Genomic DNA, 20,623 nt, shown 5'->3' with positions numbered 1-20,623 from the left:
CTCCCACTGACTCACACACTCACTCGCTCTCTCTCTCTCTCTCTCTCCCACTGACTCACTCACTCACTCTCTCTCTCTCTCTCTCTCCCACTGACTCACTCACTCACTCTCTCACACACACTCACTCACTCTCCCACTGACTCACTCTCACACACACGCACTCACTCTCTCACTCACTCACTCTTTCACACACACACACACAGGTATGTTTGAACGTTGACTTTTTTCCGCCGTGGTACTTCTGGCCGGTGAAAGAAAAGGTCAGGCGCGTCCGACTGTAACGTGAATTACTCGGGATCTCGATTTTGAGTCTTTTTAAACTCCTTCGTTACTCGACTGTATATTTTTTGTTTTCGAGTTTTTAACTTTCGGGGTTCATTCATAACTCGTATTAATTTTAACTTGTTTTCTTCTTTTTATTTCTTGTCTTAAAGCAGTTTACCAAAACAAATATGTTTTTTTTAAATGATTCTTTTTTCCCTCTTGAACATCAGGACTTTATCCTGAGAGTTCTGAATAGATAATCAGATGAAGCTCTGTGGGAACAAGAAGCACACCTAGAAAAGAGAGCGACATGTCCGGGCTGCAAAACAAAGAGACGCTCTGAGCTGCTGACCTGCTGCTCTGTGACGTCCCTCTGCAGTCGGGTGATGAAGACAATCTGTCAAAGCACCTGTTTGGACTGAAGGCATTAGTTCGCCTCCTTTTCGGGGAGTTCTAAGCGGTGCCTTTTTTTTAAGGAAAAGCCGTCTTAGGAGTCGCCAGATAAATTAGATTTTTTTTTCATCCCTCTCGTTGTTGAAGGATCAAGACGCGCGTCTTCAATCTGCCGGCCCGGTTTTAAAACCAACGTCGACACGGATCCTCCCCCCGGGACCGGAAGACTCCAAATGAGGCTTTTGGCGTTTTGTGCTGGGTATTCATCGCACTGGAGAAGTGGCTCCAAATGAACTGATATTTGGGGGGAAAAGTGAAAATATGATTGCGATAGAGTTCAGAGGCACGATCATCTAAATAATCTCGCTGTATCATTTAGATTATAATCTAGGAGGAAACCGAGTCAGGCTGACTCTCAGGCCTCTCCGCTCTTATCTCTGTGTCACCGGCGTTTTGGTGGGAACACACCGGCGTCCCGATTGATGGCATTGATTTTTAGTTAACGTTCAACCTCACGAAGGTCGTGAAGGTCGCGGCAGAGAACAACGTGTTCGCCTGTTGGCCCTACAGACGCATGTTTGCTGTGAAAAAGATGGAGACTGTCTCCACGCTGAAGGTCAAGCCCCCCCTCAGCCCCCCTGATTAGTCGGACCTGCCCGTGGGGGTTTCGTGGCGGCTCGCTGGTGTAATTTTGACTATTTTTAGAGCGCCGTTAAAACCTGTAAAGCGGCCGCCTGTTTGGATCAGATACACGTCCGTCTCTGAATGGGCGCCATTGTCTCAGAGCGAGCGGCTCCGTGGCGTTCGGGAGGCCGCTCGCTACCTCTCTGGTTTCTCTCTCGGGGGGGAAAGCACGGAGAAGTTTCATCTTTTTTTTTGGAGGAGGAGGAGGAACGAGGAGGAGGAGTCTTTATCTGTATTTGGGTCTAAAACCTCTCTGTCCCATCCACACTGAATACTTCTAAGGACCACATGCACTCTCTCTCTCTTTCTCTCTCACACACACACACACACACACACAGGTTAATTCTGTGGTCTGAGCGGCAGGCGGCGGCGCTCCCGTCCCCACGCATGTCGGGCACGATGGGGACGGGAACCCCCTGCAGCCATAATTATTGTTACTGGAACGATATGATATGTGCTGTCATCCCCTCCCCCACCCCCCCACATGTGTTGCATATAATTTATCTCTATTATAAGCGTTATTATGGTTGTTTTTCAAAATAAAAGCACGCAGTTAGAAAGCAGCGGGATCCAAGATGGCGAAGATGCAGGACTCAAAAGTGTTGATTCAGTCTGTAGTGGTATACACTTTGTCATGAAACTATTAATACAACCTTTTTAAAAGATCAATATATCCACCAAAGGTTCAGAACTTTAAACAGTGTGATTATGATGAGGTCACACACACTTGAAGGAAGTCTCTCGTCGGTCTTTGACCTCGAGTTCTCGCCTCTAAACACTCGGCTCGAGGAAACTCTTTGTGGAGCTGCTCTTTGTGGAGCTGCGTTCATCCAGGGAGCGGTCGCTCCCCTCTTCCTCCTCACACTCACCCCATTCCAGCTCTCAACACCTTTTCATTTCATTTATTTATTTTTTAAAACACAGAAGCTGGGAATGAATTCTTGACGTGCGTATGTGTTGTTCTTTAGCCACGAGTGATCTTCACATCCAAAATATTCAACCTGCAGGTTTAGCTCATGTATTTATATCTGAAGTTAGCATTTTGCAGTAAGATAACTTTAGTAGTTTAGAAAGGGGCCACGGCTCCGGGTTCTCTCCATCGGAATGTCGCCGACAACCCAACGTACAAATATAAAAAGAAGTATATATAAATATATTTTGTTTTTTATTTTGTTTGTTGTTTTTTCTTTATTTTATATTGATTTTCTGATTTATTTTTATTTCAATTTAGGATCGGGATTTATAAGCATTTTTTGCTTCTACCTATACCTTTTCAGTCCTTCTCTTTTGTCTATTATATAGAATAATATTGGATTGTATTTGATTTGATTGACTGAATAAAATACACAAAAAATAAATAAATACACAAACAAGATCAAATATGTCAAGTGTCAGTTTGTTACTTCCCGTTAGCAGCTTCCACATCTCATCCCCGTTAACGTCCTCCTCCCGGCTCGGTGTGACCTATAACCCCCCCCCCCCCTCCCTGCTCTAAATCCTACACCTACAATCACTTAATTATCCTCTCAGATCTTCCATGTGTTTCTCCTCCTTCTTCTTCTTTCTGCTCCATTCATAACTAACCGCGCTCAGAAGGGATGAAAGCTGCCAGTGGGAAGTGACAACTCTGGAGTGAACGTCGTGCCGTTTGATCGTCTGAGCGCTCGTGGATTCGGCGCCGCAGGGTTTCAAACGTTATTTATGGAGCCGGATGGATCGCCGAGGCATTCCCAGAGAGCTGCGGCGGTTTATCACATGAAACGAGCGCTAATGTGTGTCAGGAGGAGGAGGGCGGCGCTCCTTAACGTTTTTACAAGGACACGGAGGGAGGAGGAAGAGGGTGGTGGGGGGGGGGGGAAGTATAACAAACTCCTCTCGTTGCAAAAAGAAGCATATTAACTTATATTGGTATCTATGCTTCATGTGTTAAAGCTGCATTCTCTCTCCTGACCACCAGGGGGCGACTCCTCTGGTTGTAGAGAAGTCTAAATGAGTAAGTTTGTGTCTCAGTCTCTAGTTTCAAGTCTCCTTCTATCCAGCATGATGTCATCATTTCGTACATTATGGTCATTCATAGAGCAGGTTATGCTTTAGGGGCGGGGCTACAAGGTGATTGACAGGTTGCTCCCCTATCGGAGCCGTACTGGTTGTAAAATAGCCAAGATGGCGTCCGGCCAAAACGCTGAAGTCAAAGCTTTAAAGCGACGGTGCACGAAACCAACGGATGACGCCACGATGACTCCGCCCACTTCTCATAATCCAATCGGATCGGACTTCCACCAGGTCCCTTCTGAGATCCTTACATAATGAGCATCTTCAGTGCCACATTATGACACCTGAGAGGTTCAAGCGACCTCGACACGTGAAATCCTTCGCCATTTAAAAAATAAAATAAAATACAAAGCAAAAAACAATTCAGCCGTTTATGAGTTTTTCCTCCCGGTGAAAAGACCGCCGCTCAGTCCGAGTCATCGGACGAGTCGGAGGTGGACGACGTCTCGACCGCCTCCTCGAGGTCCCCGTCGCCGCTCGGCGCCGACTCCTCCCGGTCGGAGGTCGCCCCGCCCCCGAGCGAGTCAACGGAGAACCCTTCTCCGAAAACCTCGTCGATGTCGTCCTGGATGCGGCGGCGGTCCTCGTCACACCACCGCTGGAGGGAGAGGCATTGTAAAGGACACACACACACACACACACACTTGTAAAGGACTGCCACACACACACACTTGTAAAGGACTGCTACACAGACACACACACACACACACTTGTAAAGGACTGCTACACACACACAGACACACACACTTGTAAAGTACTGCTACACACACACAGACACACACACTTGTAAAGGACTGCCACACACACACTTGTAAAGGACTGCTACACAGACACACACACTTGTAAAGGACTGCCACACACACACTTGTAAAGGACTGCTACACACACACACACACACACACACGTAAAGGACTGCTACACACACACACACACACTTGTAAAGGACTGCTACACACACACACACACACACGTAAAGGACTGCTACACACACACACACACACTTGTAAAGGACTGCTACACACACACACACACACACGTAAAGGACTGCTACACGCACACACACACTTGTAAAGGACTGCTACACACACACACTTGTAAAGGACTGCTACACACACACACACACACTTGTAAAGGACTGCTACACAGACACACACACACACACTTGTAAAGGACTGCTACACAGACACACACACACACACACACTTGTAAAGGACTGCTACACACACACACTTGTAAAGGACTGCTACACACACACACACACACACACTTGTAAAGGACTGCTACACACACACTTGTAAAGGACTGCTACACACACACACACACACACTTGTAAAGGACTGCTACACAGACACACACACACACTTGTAAAGGACTGCTACACACACACACACTTGTAAAGGACTGCTACACACACACACACACACACTTGTAAAGGACTGCTACACAGACACACACACACACACACTTGTAAAGGACTGCTACACACACACACACACTTGTAAAGGACTGCTACACACACACACACACACTTGTAAAGGACTGCTACACACACACACACACACTTGTAAAGGACTGCTACACACACACACACACACTTGTAAAGGACTGCTACACAGACACACACACACACACACACTTGTAAAGGACTGCTACACACACACACACACTTGTAAAGGACTGCTACACACACACACACACACTTGTAAAGGACTGCTACACACACACACACACACTTGTAAAGGACTGCTACACACACACACACACACTTGTAAAGGACTGCTACACACACACACACACTTGTAAAGGACTGCTACACACACACACACACACACTTGTAAAGGACTGCTACACACACACACACACACTTGTAAAGAATAGAATATACACTTTTATTAATCCCCAAGGGGAAATTAGTTCTCTGCATTTAACCCATCCTTAGTTATTAAGGAGCAGTGGGCTGCGGTGAAGCGCCCGGGAAGCAACTGGGGGTTCAGTGCCTTGCTCAAGGACACTTCGACTTGCAACTAATGGGGACTGCTACACACACACACACACACTTGTAAAGGACTGCTACACACACACACACACTTGTAAAGGACTGCTACACACACACACACTTGTAAAGGACTGCTACACACACACACACACACACACACTTGTAAAGGACTGCTACACACACACACACACACTTGTAAAGGACTGCTACACACACACACACTTGTAAAGGACTGCTACACACACACACACTTGTAAAGGACACACACACACACACACACACACGGGTCCAGTCCCAGGCCGGTGTTCGCGGGCCCACCTGCATGTCCATGAGCCGATTGTTGTGGTGGATGAATTCAAAGCACAGCAGACGGCTGAACAGGAGGACGAGCTCCAGGAGCAGCGAGTGGCCGTCGTCGAGGCCGTCGTCGAGGCCGTCGTCGAGGCCGTCGTCGAGGCTCGGCCTCTTTTCGGCCTCCCAGTCGCTGTCGTCCGACGGTGATGCCAAGTCTTCCACGGACATCTTTGGCGTCGGTTGAGTTTCTCGCCGGCTGAGTCTCCGTTGCCACGACGGGTCCGGTCTGATCGTCGTGGTAACGGCGCGCCTGCTTTTAGATTTTTGATTTGAAAGATGCTGTTGTTGGGTTCTGGCCGGCTGGGGGTCCACTTCCTGTTTGGGGCCTTTTCTGCTTCCTGTTTTATTTTTTGCACACTGATAATTGCAAACCTTGAAGAACACTGATGGTTGTTGTTTTTTTGTCGGCGCGACGCGTCTCGGGGGGAGTGGACACCCCCCCCCCCCCCCCCCCCCCATTGTGTGTGTGTGTGTGTGTGTGTGTCGTGCAAATATATTGATTCAGAATAAGGATTTTGGCTTTGAACGATTATGAAAACACTCAACAAGTGTGTGTGTGTGTGTGTGTCATACTATAACCTTGTTTACTATGTGACTCCTATCAGAGGTTTGGCACCGGGACATTTAGCGGTGAGCTATTTTTTACCAGATGACACACTAACACACACACACACACACACACAACATTCTACACAGTCTTTGATGTGGCCGGCCCTGCCCAGTCCCAACAGACACACACACACGATCTACATTTGATAAAGACAACCACACACACACACACACGGTTCCGTTCGTGTGACCAATACGGTTTGATTATAGTGCACATATATAACATATATAGGAAGGAAGGGGAAAAAAAATATATATATATATATGTATTTATTTATTTGTACTTGCTCATTGCACATTTTGCTTGCATTACACTTAAAATAAAAAAAAGATTTCCAGGAGATTTTCTGTCAGTCAAAACCCTAAAAAAGCTTAAATGTTTGTTTTTCCTGTTCCACAAATCTTTTTTTTTTATATCTAGAAAATGACAGGCTGCAGTACCTTTAAGACAAGCTTTTCCACACACACCTGCAGTGATTTGTTGACGGTTGCCGACCCGGTGAACGTTGGCTACTACAGATAAGAACTTTACAGCTTTGCTTTGATGTGTCTGTGAATGCATAGAGGAGGAGGAGGAGGAGAAGAAAGAGAAGAAGGAGAGAGAGACGTGGGATCTGTGAGCTCCATCAGCTGGAATCCACAGGGGGTCCATGTGTGGGGGGGCGGGGCTACACAAAGTGACGGGCTGTCACGGGCGTCGGAGAAACGACTCAGAAAAGACGACTCAACCTTTTCTCTCTCTCCTCTCTTCATCCTCTCGTTCCTCCTCTCTGAAGCAGAACAACTAATGCACACTTTTGCAATTTTTTTTCCACCTTTAAAAAAAACATTTATTTTCCGAGATCAGCTGTGGACGTCGGGCTCGTTGGAGACATCGAAGACATGAAGACGTAAGCGAATGCACTGCTTGTACGCACATGTGTGGGAATCTGGAGACCCCCCCCCCCCACCCAATGTCTCCGTTCCTCACCCCAGGTATTCGTCTTCATCCCTCTCTGATGGGTGAGACGGTACCTGTGGGTAGCGAGGCCGTGGCCCCCCGGGGCCGCCACGCCTCAACTCATTACGCCGTCGGTCGCTGCCCGCACACGTCTTTATTTTATTTTTATACACTCCTCTGTCTGCAGGTTTATTTTATTATATGTTGTCGCTCGCAGTAAATCCTCCATGAATGTAACTCCGACGTCTCTGTGCTGTCTCTCGCGTGTCGAGACATCGCGGCGGCTTCACGTTTACGACTTCGCCCTGATGAAAGGAACCTTTCTTTATGTCCCGTTTATCATAAAGCTGTGTGTGTGTGTGCGTGTGCGTGTGTGCGTGTCCTTCTTGCCAACAATGACAAAATAATTGTCGCGCATTATCGCTTGTTTTGAAGTTCACGCTTCGTGTTTTTTCTTGTCGCTACCGCCCGTCAAGTTGTTCTAAAACATACGTGTCAAACTCATGGCCCGCGGGCCAAATGTGGCCCGCCACGTGATTTTATGTGGCCCGCGACGGCATGAAATAAATATGATGCCTTTTCTTAACCCTTGTGTTGCCTTCGGGTCATTTTGACCCGATTCAATATTTAACCCTCCTGTCACCTTCGGGTCAATTTGACCCGATTCAATGTTTAATGTCGGTGTTCTTTCGGGAGTCAAAAAACAAACATAAAGTACCTCACACTTAAACTTGGAAAACAATATTAATTCTAATAATTTTCTGGAGATTTTAATAGCTGGGGTCATATTGACCTCAAGGGTAAAATATGTTAGTAAATATAAAGGTAACAGGAGGGTTAAACATTGAATCGGGTCATATTGACCCGAAGGCGACAGGAGGGTGAAACATTGAATCGGGTCAAATTGACCCGAAGGCAACACAAGGGTTAAAAAAAGGAGAAAAAAAATATTGTGCTTTTATTTTGAAGGTCATTTTTTTGGCAGCCGAGTGCGGTCTGTTCACTCTCCTTCATGCTGCGTTCAGCCAGAGGAGAGGCGAACCCTTGCGTTGCTTTACTAAATGTACTCGCGTGAGTTCACTCGCTGGACTATTTGTCACGTTTTCTTCACTCGCGCTAGAAGCGCCGGAGAGGGGGCGTGGCTTATCGTGGCATAACAGTTCGTTACCACCGTCCACCACGGAAGAAATACACACTCTTTGTTCTGTTGAGAAAGTCCCACACACGTCGGACCATCAAGCCCTCGAGTCTGGGTTAATAATATTAATATTACATATTATATTATCCGTAGCCGCACGCAGCTTCTCCAGGAGCTGCGTCTGGATGACGGCCGCTTCCAGACGATCGATATCCTCCGTAGGTTCTGATTCAACGGTATGACGTCAGTGACGTCACGCGGAGCATTTCAACAGTCTCACCTACTTTTACCGCCCGAGTTTAAAAAATCAGCCCGAATGAGGCGCATTTTTCGCGTCCTGTCATTCACGCGCCCGGCGGACATCCAGACGCGCGTGCGCGCGTGCGTGCGTGCGTGACCACATTGACTTTGTATTAACAAACATCCCCAGTTCCCCTATTATGAATTCCTCAATCAGGTCTATGTCAGTGGTCACTAAGGTTGAAGTGAGTGCTGCTTCATGTTGTTCAGTATTTATAATATAGTCAGAAGAAAAGTTAATGTTGAATATGTGAATCTTTTTTAATTTCCCTTGTTTAATTTATTTAGAGTTTGTGTATAAAAGCTGCTCCTCAAGACTCTGACTTGTAGAGCAGCTTTATGTGTCAGAGGTTCAGTGAGTGAGACATGAATTACATCTTTTGAGGCTTTTTAAAACCAGACTTTTTTATTTCATGTTTATGCATGAAAGCACTGTTTAGACTTTTTTTAAAGTCTGAAGTTACAGAGAAGTAATGTATGTTGTATTACCTTGTGTCCTTAAGATTCACTTGTTGGTTCATAATTGACTGTAAAAGGGAATATTACTAAATAGTTTTGTTGTGCATACTGTGATATTCTGAACTCTCAGGTTCAAACTGCACCATCTTTTCATTAAATACATTTGAGAAGTTAAAAATGTCCCTCGATTTCGTCATTGTCATTGTCCCTTGTCATTCAGGGGTGATAGTGCGTCCCAAAGCCAGACCAGTAGAGAACCACTGCCCCAGACCAGTGGAAAACCACTGCCTAGACCAGTGGAGAACCACTGCCTAGACCAGTGGAGAACCACTGCCCAGACCAGTGGAGAACCACTGCCCAGACCAGTGGAGAACCACAGCCCCAGACCAGTGGAGAACCACTGCCCAGACCAGTGGAGAACCACCTGTCTCAACTGTGACAAAGCTTTTAACAAAGTCAATGTAATAATGTTTGTTTGATCTTTGATAAAGTAATGTGGGTTAAAATAAATATAATGAAATTAAATAGATTTATTGTATCATATTAAATACATTTGCATATATAGCTTTATATAAGTACACCGAAATAAACAATAAACAAATGCAAAGACAGTTATTTAACAATATGTTCTGGAGTAGTTAGAATTATACCGTGTTAGTGACAACCGGCCCTTTGAGGGCAGCCATGAGGCGGATGTGGCCCCCGGTGAAAATGAGTTTGACACCTCTGTTCTAAAACCTCCGTTTTTCAATTCTGATTCTGACTTTTTTTTCCCCTCGTCTTATTTTTCAAAAACTGCTCTGGCTTTTAAAAAAAAGAAGTGTCTCCCCCCCTTATTATCACGCTGAGTCACTTTGGGCTCATTGACTTGCCTCAACAATGTCTGCGGCCATCTTTCTATTATTTTTAAATGTCTCTTCTTCTCCTCCTCCTCTTCCTCCTCCAGGACTCCAGCTACTGGCTGCAGGTCCACCGGGTGGAGCACGGCGACGGCGGCATCCTGGACCTGGACGACGTGCTCTGCGACGTGGCCGACGACAAAGACCGGGTGAGTGGCGCCGGGTCCCAAACGGACGCCGCGAGACTCTGAAGGAAAGGGACGCTGCCGCTAGCCCCGCCCACTAGCCCCTCCACGTGGTCGATCATGGGGGATGGCGGTTCTTTTAAAGTCCAGAATGCAATGGGAGGGGGGGGGTAATTTGTGGTAATTTTGGTGGAGTTGCAGTGAAGCTGTTTTCTGTTCCCGCTGCACAGGAAGTGCTTCTGACCAATCAGAGGAGAGAGTTTCTAGCCGATCAGAGCGGGTCAGCGTTCATTTAGAGCGCCGCGTCGTACGTCTTCACATGAGCGTGGAGGTGGAGGTGGAGGTGGAGAGAGAGAGAGAGAGGTGAAGGACAGGAAGCAAACAGCCCGACATCTTCAGTCTCCGGCTGGGTTCCCCTGAGGGAGGGAGGGAGGGAGGAAAGAAGAAGAGAGAGAGAAAGAAAGAAGGGGAGACATGAAGAGAGAGAGGGGGGGAGGGAGGGAGGGAGGGAGAGAGGAAAAAAGGGGAGACAGGAAGAGAGAGAGAGAGGGGAGGGAGAGAGAGAGAGGGAGGGAGGGAGAGAGGAAAGAAGGGGAGACAGGAAGAGAGGGGGATAGACGGAGAGAGGGAAAGTCACTACGAGGACCTTTGGTGTAACACCGACGCCGCCGTACGCCCCTCAGGGATTGAGCCCTGAACAGGAAGTGGACGCTCTGTACAGGAAGTGGACGCTCTGAACATGAAGTGGACACTCTGAACAGGAAGTGGACGCCGATTCCTAGACGTGGCGTCTTCATGAACGTGAATGATTGCTGGTATTTTAACAGGTTGTAGATGCAAAGGTATCGTAACGTTTGTTGTCAAAGCCTGGAGGGCTTTCATCTTCCTCCTCCTCCTCCCTTTGTAAATGCAGAGAAGAAGCTGGGAGGAGATTCTCTGTATTCTCATCTTCATGGAGCTGAAGTTTCTTTTTTCTGGAGCCGTTCAGGACTTTAAAGGTGAAATCCAACTCTTCTTTTGGAGCTTGAAGGTTCAGCTCCTGGGGGCCGGCGGCGCTCCTTGATCTCTTGTTTGAAGACCTCCAGGTGTGTGTGTGTGTGTGTGTGTGTGAGAGAGACACACGTGCTGACATCATTCTCCCTCTCTCTCCCTCTCTCTCTCTCCATCTCTCCATCCCTGCAGGCGTTTGTCCTCCCTGACAACTCTTCAGCCTCTGACGCTAATCTGAGCTTTTTGCTCTGCTTTGAAATCAGTGTATGTGTGTGTGTGTGTGTGTGTGTGCGTGTGCGTGTGCGTGTGCGCGTGCGTGCGTGAAGGCTGAGCAACATGTTTTGGTTGATTGATCATTTGGTTCTAAAATAGCAAAACAAAAATAATTTCACACGAAGAAAATCTTCTTCTCCGTCTCCTCCTTCATTTCTTGTTCTTTTTCTTTTTCTTCTTGTTTTTCTTGTTCTTTGTTTTCTGTTTCTTCTTTTTTTTCTTCCTTTTATTGTTCTTCTTCTTGTTCTTCTTCTTCTGTAAACTCTGGTCCCCTTAGTGTGACGCCTGGCCCCCAGATGTCTCTTATTAGTCTTTTAATGAAAGTCTAATACTCTCTTGTAAACTCTCTCGGGGTCGTGTCCCCAGATCGATCCGTCAAGACGTCTCCTCTCCGTCGCCACGGTGATTCAACGAGCTCTTATTGACCACCGTCATCCAATCAGGCGGCCCCAGACAAACAGGAAGTGAGGCGACTTGGGAATTAATTAAAAACAACACTCAACTTGTCTGAATGTGAGAATGAAGCCGCCCTGTCGGCTCCTCTCCGCTGCCACGTGGTCTCGTTTGTATTTGTTTGACCTCTGACCTCTGACCTCGGTTACCTTCTGCTGGCGGCCGTGTTGTCAGTGTGACGTTTCGACACAGCTGCTGTTCTGGGGAATCTAATTAAGCCACAACTTCTTTTATTGTGTCCAGTAAAACCAAATTAGATCAGACGGAATTGCAATGAATTAATGTGATTTGTCTCTTCTGTGTGTGTGTGTGTGTGTGTGTGTGTCTGTGTCTCTTTGTGTGTGTGTGTGTCTGTGTGTGTGTCTGTGTGTGAGTGTGTGTGTGTCTGTGTCTCTTGTGTGTGTGTGTGTGTGTGTGTGTGTCTGTGTCTGTGTGTGTGTCTGTGTGTGAGTGTGTGTGTGTCTGTGTCTCTTTGTGTGTGTGTGTGTGTGTGTGTCTCTGTGTCTCTTTGTGTGTGTGTGTGTGTGTGTGTGTGTCTCTGTGTCTCTTTGTGTGTGTGAGTGTGTGTGTGTGAGGAGGCAGAAGGAAGAGAGGCTGTGATGGAGGGACAAAGTAACTCGACTGCTCTCCACACGTCTGTCTTTCATATATTTATTTGTTCAACCTCTTTGTCACAGATGTAAATGACGATCTTCAGAGTTGTGTTCACGGTCTCACGGCATCGTGGGATTCATCGCCTCCGCCCCCCCGATCCGTACTGCACGTGTGCAGACGGGAACCGGTGGCTCGGCGCCGACGCCTGCAGGAGGAGAGCGGGTTGGAATGAGCAGCCGCGTAACGGCTGGCGGGGCCAACGGGGTCAACGGGGTCAACGCCGCGGTGCGTTCAGGAACCTCTCTTCCTGGGGAGGAGCTTCACTGAATGCACTGAGATGCAGGGAACTGAACTTCATGAACACGCCGGTCTCCCATCGGCGCCGGCATCAGCTCAAGCAGATGGAACGGTGTCGACGTGGTCGGGGAAGGAGGGAAGGAGGGAGGGAGGGAGGGAGGGAAGGAAAGAAGGAAGGGAAGAAAGAGGGAAGGGGCGATTGAGTGTGCCACTAAGCATGACTGGTGGTCTCCTGGCAGCTGTGACTCATCGCTGCCATTCCACAGGAGCTCTTTTTAAAGACGGGAAGGAATGCCGCCCCACACACACACACACGCATACATACACACATATACACACACACACACACGCATACATACACACGTATACACACACACACACATACATACACACGTATACACACACACACACACATACACACACACACACGTATACACACACACACACACACACACACACACACACAGGCACTTTTATTAGCCCACACTGGAATGAAACACGTCGGCTGCATGTTGCCTTCACTGAGGGGAAGATGTCTGTATATGTGTGTATTTTTAGTGCTTTTGCTGTGTGTGTGTGTATGTGTGTGTGTGTGGAATCTGTGAAAGTTACAGGCGTAAAAGTGTGTGTGTTTTTTTTCGTAGTGTACCACCCGTGCCAGGAAAAGTGGCGGCCTCACCGAATGTTTTACCAGATGCCATCTTTCCATCTGTTGGTCATCCTTCCTTCCCCCCCCCCCCCCCCCCCACACACACACACCTTTCACACTAAGCAAAGCAGCAGCAGCCTGACCTTTACTGACCTCGCTCACCTGGAGGAATCCTCTTTTATGGGCACCTGGATCTGTGCTGGCTCACTTCGTGGTGACCGAACTCGTTTCCGATTGGCCGGCTGGTAGCCAATAGGATCGCCTGACTGTAGTTCTGGTCGTAGTAGCAGTTTGTACCGCCTACTCCCTCGCACACACACTTTCCAGCTCAATTACACACACACACACACGGACACACACACAGACATACCCCAGGTGTCCGGTGACACGCTCGTCCCGACACATCCTCCTGCAGCGACGACACGACCCTCACATGTTGACAACTGGGCTGTGTTTGTGTGTGTGAGTGTGTGTGTGTGTGTGTGTGTCGGGGTGTGCCGCACAGCTGCTGCAGCTCATCATATTTTGCCTTTTGCTAATATGCAGACAGACAGACAGACACGCAGACAGATATACATACATGCAGACAGGAGAGGCCGTGAGGTTACATAACCCAGAGGTGTGTGTGTGTGTGTGTGTGTGTGTGTGTGTGTGTGTGTGTGTGTGTGTGTGTGTGTGTGTGTGTGTGTGTGTGTGTGTGTGTGTGTGTGTGTGTGTGTGTGTGTGTGTGTGTGTGTGTGTGTGTGATCTGATCCCCTTGAAGTGTCTCACCTGTCAAGCTGCTGAATAAACGATGAGTTATTCGCCGACACAGCTGCTTCTGGAATCTGATACTTTATTATTGTTGTCACTACAGTTAAAGCATTAATGTCACCAGATTGAAGCTACAGCTAATTTGCATGTGTATTTACTCGTGTTTATATTCCCTCTCGGCGTATTTAAGTGTGTGTGTGTCTCCCCCCCCCCCCCCCCTCCTTCAAAATGTCTGGAACAATTCGACGAGCGACGATATTCACTTGATCCTTGTTGGCGGCGTTCCGCTCTGATCCCTCGTTCCACACGAACGAGACGCAAACGGAGATGTTCTTCCATCGTCGTTTACAAACCGTAATCCGTTTATAAGTCGTAGCAGATGAGGTGCAGTTACACCCTTTGACCACTTGGCGGCAGACTTTCACTGGAAAATATTCCTCCATCAGACCGCAGAAGAAAAGGGTGCTGGGGGGGGGGGGGGGGGGGGGTGCATCTCCCAGCAAGATTCAAGAGATTCAAGATTCAAGATGTTTTATTTGTCACATACACACACAGGGTGTGCAGTGAAATGAAAGTGGCAATGCTCAGCAGGAATGTGCAAGGGCAACAAGTACACACTATTTACAAATAAAAAACAACACAATATTTACAGTAAGTGTGTGTGTGTGTGTGTGTGTGTGTGCCTAAGAGGGGCAGTTGTGTGGGTCTATGTGGGGGTCCTGGTGAGGTCGGAGTTCACAATCCTGATGGCCTGAGGAAAGAAACTCCGTCTCAGTCTCTCTGTTCCTGCAGCGTGACTACGGAGGCGCCTGCCTGACCGCAGCAGCTGAAACAGTCTGTTGTTGGGGTGGTGAGGATCCTTCATGATCCTGCCGGCTCTGGTTCTGCACCTCCTGGTGTACAAGTCCTGCAGGGTGGGGAGTGTAGTTCCAATAGTGCGCTCAGCCGAACGCACTACTCTCTGCAGAGCCTTCCTGTCCTGAGCGGAGCAGTTGCCAAACCAGGCTGTGATGCTTCCTGTCAGGACGCCCTCTACAGCTCCAGAGTAGAAGGACTGAAGGATCCTCTGGGAAACTTTAAATTTCCTCAGCTGCCTGAGGTGGTAGAGGCGCTGCCTTGCCTTTCTCACCAGAGTGTCTGTGTTCGTTGACCATGTCAGATCCTCGGTGATGTGGACTCCCAGGTATTTATACCCGCTCACCCTCTCCACAGTAGTCCCGTTAATCCCCAGTGGTGAGTACGTCCTCTGTTGTTGTGCCCTCCTAAAGTCCACAATCAGCTCCTTAGTTTTGGTGACATTCATGATGAGGCTGTTGTCCTGGCACCAGAGTGACAGATCAGCAACTTCCTCCAGGTAGGCCTTCTCGTCGTTGTCGGAGATCAGGCCCACCACCACTGTGTCATCCGCAAACTTGATGATGGTGTTGAGCTGAACCTGGCCACACAGTCATGTGTGTACAGGGAGTACAGTAGGGGCTGAGGACGCAACCCTGGGGGATCCTGTGTTCAGGGTGAGGGATTTGAGGTGTGTCTGCCCACCCTGACCACCTGTGGCCTGGCGGTCAGGAAGTCCAGGATCCAAGCACACAGGGGGGTGTTCAGTCCCAGCTCAGTCAGCTTGCCCGCCAGTCTGGAGGGGACTATGGTGTTGAAAGCTGAACTATAATCAATGAACAGCAGTCTCACATAGCCCCCCCTCTGGCTGTCCAGATGAGAGAGTGTGGTGTGCAGTACCTGGGAGACAGCATCATCCGTGGATCTGTTTGGGCGATAAGCAAACTGCAGCGGGTCCATGGAGGAAGGGAGGAAGGCGCAGATGTAGTCCTTTATCAGCCTCTCAAAGCATTTCATGACCACCGAGGTGAGGGCCACCGGTCGGTAGTCATTCATACATGCTGGAGAAGCATTCTTGGGCACAGGGACAATAGTGGATCTCTTGAAGCAGGCGGGACCACGGACTCAGCCAGGAGAGGTTGAATATTGTGGTGAACACTGGAGCTAGCTGGTTAGCACAGGTCTTCAGTACTCGCCCAGATATGCCATCTGGACCTGCAGCTTTCCTGGTGTTCACCCTCAACAGAGCCCTCCTCACACTGTGCTCGGTCACAGAGAGTGTGTGTTCATCCCCAGCGGTAGAACTCACCTCGGCTACGCTAACGGTGTTGTTGTTAGCCGGCGAGCTAGCGCTGTTGTTGCTAGCCTTAAACCGTGCATAAAATGAGTTCAGGTCGTCCGCTAGGGATGCGTCGGCACTCACCATTGCGCGGGGTCTGCTCTGGTAGTCTGTGATAGTCCGTAGCCCCTGCCATAGGCGCCTGGTGTCGCGCTGCTCCATCTGTGATTCCACTCTGTCTCGGTACTTCCTCTTGGCCTTCTTCACCGCCTCCTCAGTCCATAGACCGCTGCCTTGTACTCGTCCATGTTGCCGGATACAAGACCGGAGTTATAGGCAGCAGTACGGGCGTTCACAGCTTCACGGATGGATCTATCAACCCACGGCTTTTGGTTAGGAAAGACCCTAACTTTTACCGTGGGGACGATGGTGTCCGTTAGCGTTGCTATGAGGCTCATTGCTACTTCCGCAAACTCGCTGACGTCACTGGAACTGGATTGGATCATGTCCCAGTCGACAATACTCAGAGCGTCCTGTAGCTCAGCCTCTGATTGGTCAGACCACCGCTTTACGTCCCTCGTCACTACCGCTTCCCGTGCTATCCTTTGTTGGTACTCCGGAAGCAGAAAAATGGCGGCATGGTCTGATTTCCCTAACGGAGGGAGAGAGACAGCCTTGTAGCCTCTCTTGAATGGCGTATAGCAGTGGTCCAACGTTCTTTCCCCTCTGGTAGCACACGTAATGTGCTGGTGAAAGTTCGGCATGGCTTTTTTTAGGTTTGCCTTGTTAAAGTCCCCAGCCACCACCACAGCCGCGTCGGGATACTTGTTCTGATGCCGACATAACACATCATGTAGGTCCGATAGTGCTACGTCGGTGTCCGCTTGTGGTGGAATGTAGACGGCTGTGGTGATGACCGAGCTGAACTCCCGGGGAAGGTAGAATGGACGGCATGAGATCGTCAGATGTTCCAGGTTCGGCGAGCAGGAACGAGAAAGAGTCTTAATGTTCTTGCATGCACAGGGAGGGAGAGAAGTTGCATCCCAGACGACCGCCGGACCTCCTTTTCTTCCTCCTCCTCCTCCTCCTCCTCACTTACAGCGTGGAGCCTCATTTCGCTGACGGCCAGTTAAAAACCCACTGAAGTGTTTACAGAGATCGATCTCACGTCTCTTCATTTGGTCCGTTGTGTTGCCTTCTGGAGTTAATATTGATTTTAGTTTTATTTCACACACACACACACACACACAGAGATGCTGCTAAACCAAATCCCGCCTGCAGCCTCGTTATTTGCAGACGCTGACTGATGCAGAATATAGAGATTATTATTATTTTAGTTTTTTCTTCGGTTCAAAACGTGTGTGTATGTGTGTGTGTGTGTGTGTGTCTTTATTCTTTATTCTTCATGTTGGTTTCCCTCCTGAATGGATCGCTCCTTCTACTCTCTTGTGTTCTCGGGGGGTTGTCCTCCCCTGCTTGGTCTACATTAGTGTGTGTGTGTGGGGGGGGGGGGGGGGGGTTCAGGGTTCGGGTTACGTCCTGGTTCTTCTAACGCTAGAAGGAGAACCCCCGGCGCTGCTGTGAGGAGGACATCGGTTCATCCCGGTCCAACGGCAACATGTGATGGACAAAGAGGACAACAAATGATTAAATCAACAAAACAAGCTCCTCCCACTTTGGACGTCATTCTCAATTGACACTCTGTTCCTCAGACTGCTGTCAAATGGATAACGCCTTACTTCCTGTCCACTTCCTGTCCACTTCCTGTCTGGTCCAAAGACATTTTGGCAGTTTTAAAGTGAATCCAGCAGTTTATAGTTAAATGTAACTGAAGATGTAAATGAATCCCCCAAATGAAGGAACCAACCCCCCAAACATCCTCGCTAGTGATGACCTCATTTATTCCAGTCCCCTCTCCCCTCTCCCCTCCCTCTCCCCTCTCTCTCTCCCTCCTCTCCCCTCTCCCTCTCTCTCTCTCTCCTCCTCTCCCTCTCTCCTCCCTCTCTCTCCTCTCTCTTCCCTCTCTCCTCTCCCTCTCTCTCTCCTCTCTCTCTCTCCCTCTCTCTCTCTCTCCTCTCCCTCTCTCCCCTCTCTCCCTCTCTCCTCTCTCTCTCTCTCCCTCCCTCTCCTCTTTCTCCTCCTCTCTCTCTCTCCTCTCTCTCCCTCTCTCTCCCTCTCTCTCTCTTTCTCTCTCTTCTCTCCTCTCTCTCTCTCCCTCTCTCTCCCCTCTCCTCTCTCCCTCTCTCTCCTCTCTCTCTCTCCCTCTCTCTCTCTCCCTCTCTCCCTCTCTCTCTCCTCTCTCTCTCCACTCCTCTCTCCCCTCCCTCCCTCCCTCTCCCCTCTCGCTCTCTCCCCTCCCTCCCTCCCTCTCCCCTCTCGCTCTCTCCCCTCTCTCTCTCCCCTCCCTCCCTCTCCTCCCTCTCTCTCTCCCTCCTCTCTCTCTCTCATTTCACTCCAGCCTCTTAATGAGAACAAGATGACAACTTTATAGCGGACTCGGCCGGGTGACACAGAAACGTCTCTGAGAGGATGACGGACGCTAGACGTGTGTGTGCATGTGTGTGTGTATGTGTGTGTATGTGTGTGCGTCCCAAAGATATTCGATAAGAGATGATATATAACGGTAAAAGCTGGAGATGCAAACAAATATCTTTGTTTTCCCAATATCAACACCAACTGGGAATGATGGATTTGGTAACCATGGTAGCAGCCGGGTCCGTTCCCCCATGAGAGAAGCCGGTCAGAAAGCCGCCGCTGGAACCGCTGCATTGTCATCCCACATCCGTGCTCCCTCATGAAGTCCATTAAAAAGGGATTATCCTGCACAGGAAGCTCCCCCCCCCCCCACGTCGGTCCTGATGATGCAGCTCGTCTGTTTTCTTTAAATCTGGTGTCCACATATCTTTGTTCGTCATCATCGCCCCGAAGCTTCTACAGCGGCGATGAAAACAATTAGGAGTTGTTGTTTGTTTGTTTCTGTTTGCCTGAACGAGCCCTCGCTCGCCTTCCTCTGAAAATTATTTCATCTTTTTGGAGCAACAACAAAAATACGAAAAATAATAGAACAAAAATCGTTTCTGAAATCGCGGCGTGTGTTTAAACACATTGTTTTCATCTTCCCTCGGCGATGGGAGCTCCTTCAGGTGAAGAGGATTCTCTCTCTCTCTCTCTCTCTGCGTACACAAGACATTTGACACATGTGGATGTTTCGTGCTTAAAGAGCCGAGGCGGCATTTTCCTTGACGTTAAACAGTCCTGAGGTGTTGGGATGTTGCTCCAGATATCCAGAGACGTTGAGTGTGTGTTTGGCTGGATGGTTACTCACTCACACACGCTTCAGCAGTCGAGGCACTCCACCTTGAGTAATGACCACCCACACAAACCCCCGAGTCATGATTACACGTGTGTGTGTGTGTGTACACCTATACTTAATGTATAGGAAGACGTCCACAGTCGTCGTGCATCTTGTTTTCGTGCCTCAGGCTCCTCCGTCTGGTCATAAGCGCACCGGTTAGCGGTGAGGTAGCGTCGTCTCCTTCTGTGGTCTTCACCCCCCCCTGCGGTCTCTGCATCAGTCGGCTCAGGGACCAGAGAACCCACGACACCTCTGAGCTCCACATGGCCCTACATGGTCACATTTTTTCTGCTCAACTTTTGTGAGAGTTTCCTGACGACGAGTCGTGTGTGAGAGAAATGTTTGTGGTGGTTGGTGAGTTTACGTCTCAGGTAATACTAGCCAGCTGATTATTTATATATATATATATATATACACAGTATATATATTATACTTATATTTACATGTATATATTTATATTTATATATTATATTTACATGTTTATATTTATTTATATATATATATATTCTGGGAGGGAGAGATCCCAATGTGAAACATCTGATGGAGACTTTGTGTGTGGGATGGGAGGGTAGTAGAGGGAGGAAGGGGAGAGGGAAGAGGGGAGGGAGGGGTCACTCGGTCGGCTTTGGGCTTTTTAATCTTAATTGTGGTGGGAAAAGTGTCAGGAGGAGACAAAGACAATGTTTGAGGAGTCAACAGGAGTTTGAGGATTACAGCAGCTCACAACAGATCTAGTGTGTGTGTGTGTGATAATGAGATTAGCCTCCCCTCCTCCTCTCTCTTCTCTTCCCTCTTGTCTGTTCTCCGGCTGTCTCTCTCTCCCTCGTTGCAGCTGTGATTTTGCCGAACACTCTTTTTCATCCCGTGAACTTAATTTAAAGTTCGACCCAAGCGGCCCACTTCACCCCGAGGTGGAGCTCATGAGTCTCTGGG

General features: G+C 48.7%; 1 protein-coding gene across 1 annotated transcript in view; it reads left to right on the top strand.

The window, feature by feature from the left end:
- The window catches only part of LOC130198373 (partitioning defective 3 homolog), a 174,476-nt gene that overhangs the window by 17,293 nt on the left and 136,560 nt on the right, over window positions 1-20,623 (top strand). The window contains exon 2 of the mRNA XM_056421526.1: window positions 10,136-10,237. Within this exon, the coding sequence (XP_056277501.1) occupies window positions 10,136-10,237 (102 nt within the window). The remainder of the gene's footprint in view (window positions 1-10,135; window positions 10,238-20,623) is intronic.

Source organism: Pseudoliparis swirei, chromosome 8 (assembly GCF_029220125.1).
Source record: "Pseudoliparis swirei isolate HS2019 ecotype Mariana Trench chromosome 8, NWPU_hadal_v1, whole genome shotgun sequence".
Taxonomy (NCBI): domain Eukaryota; kingdom Metazoa; phylum Chordata; class Actinopteri; order Perciformes; family Liparidae; genus Pseudoliparis; species Pseudoliparis swirei.
Note: the sequence above shows the minus strand (reverse complement) of the source record. Positions and strands in the feature narration are given on the sequence as shown.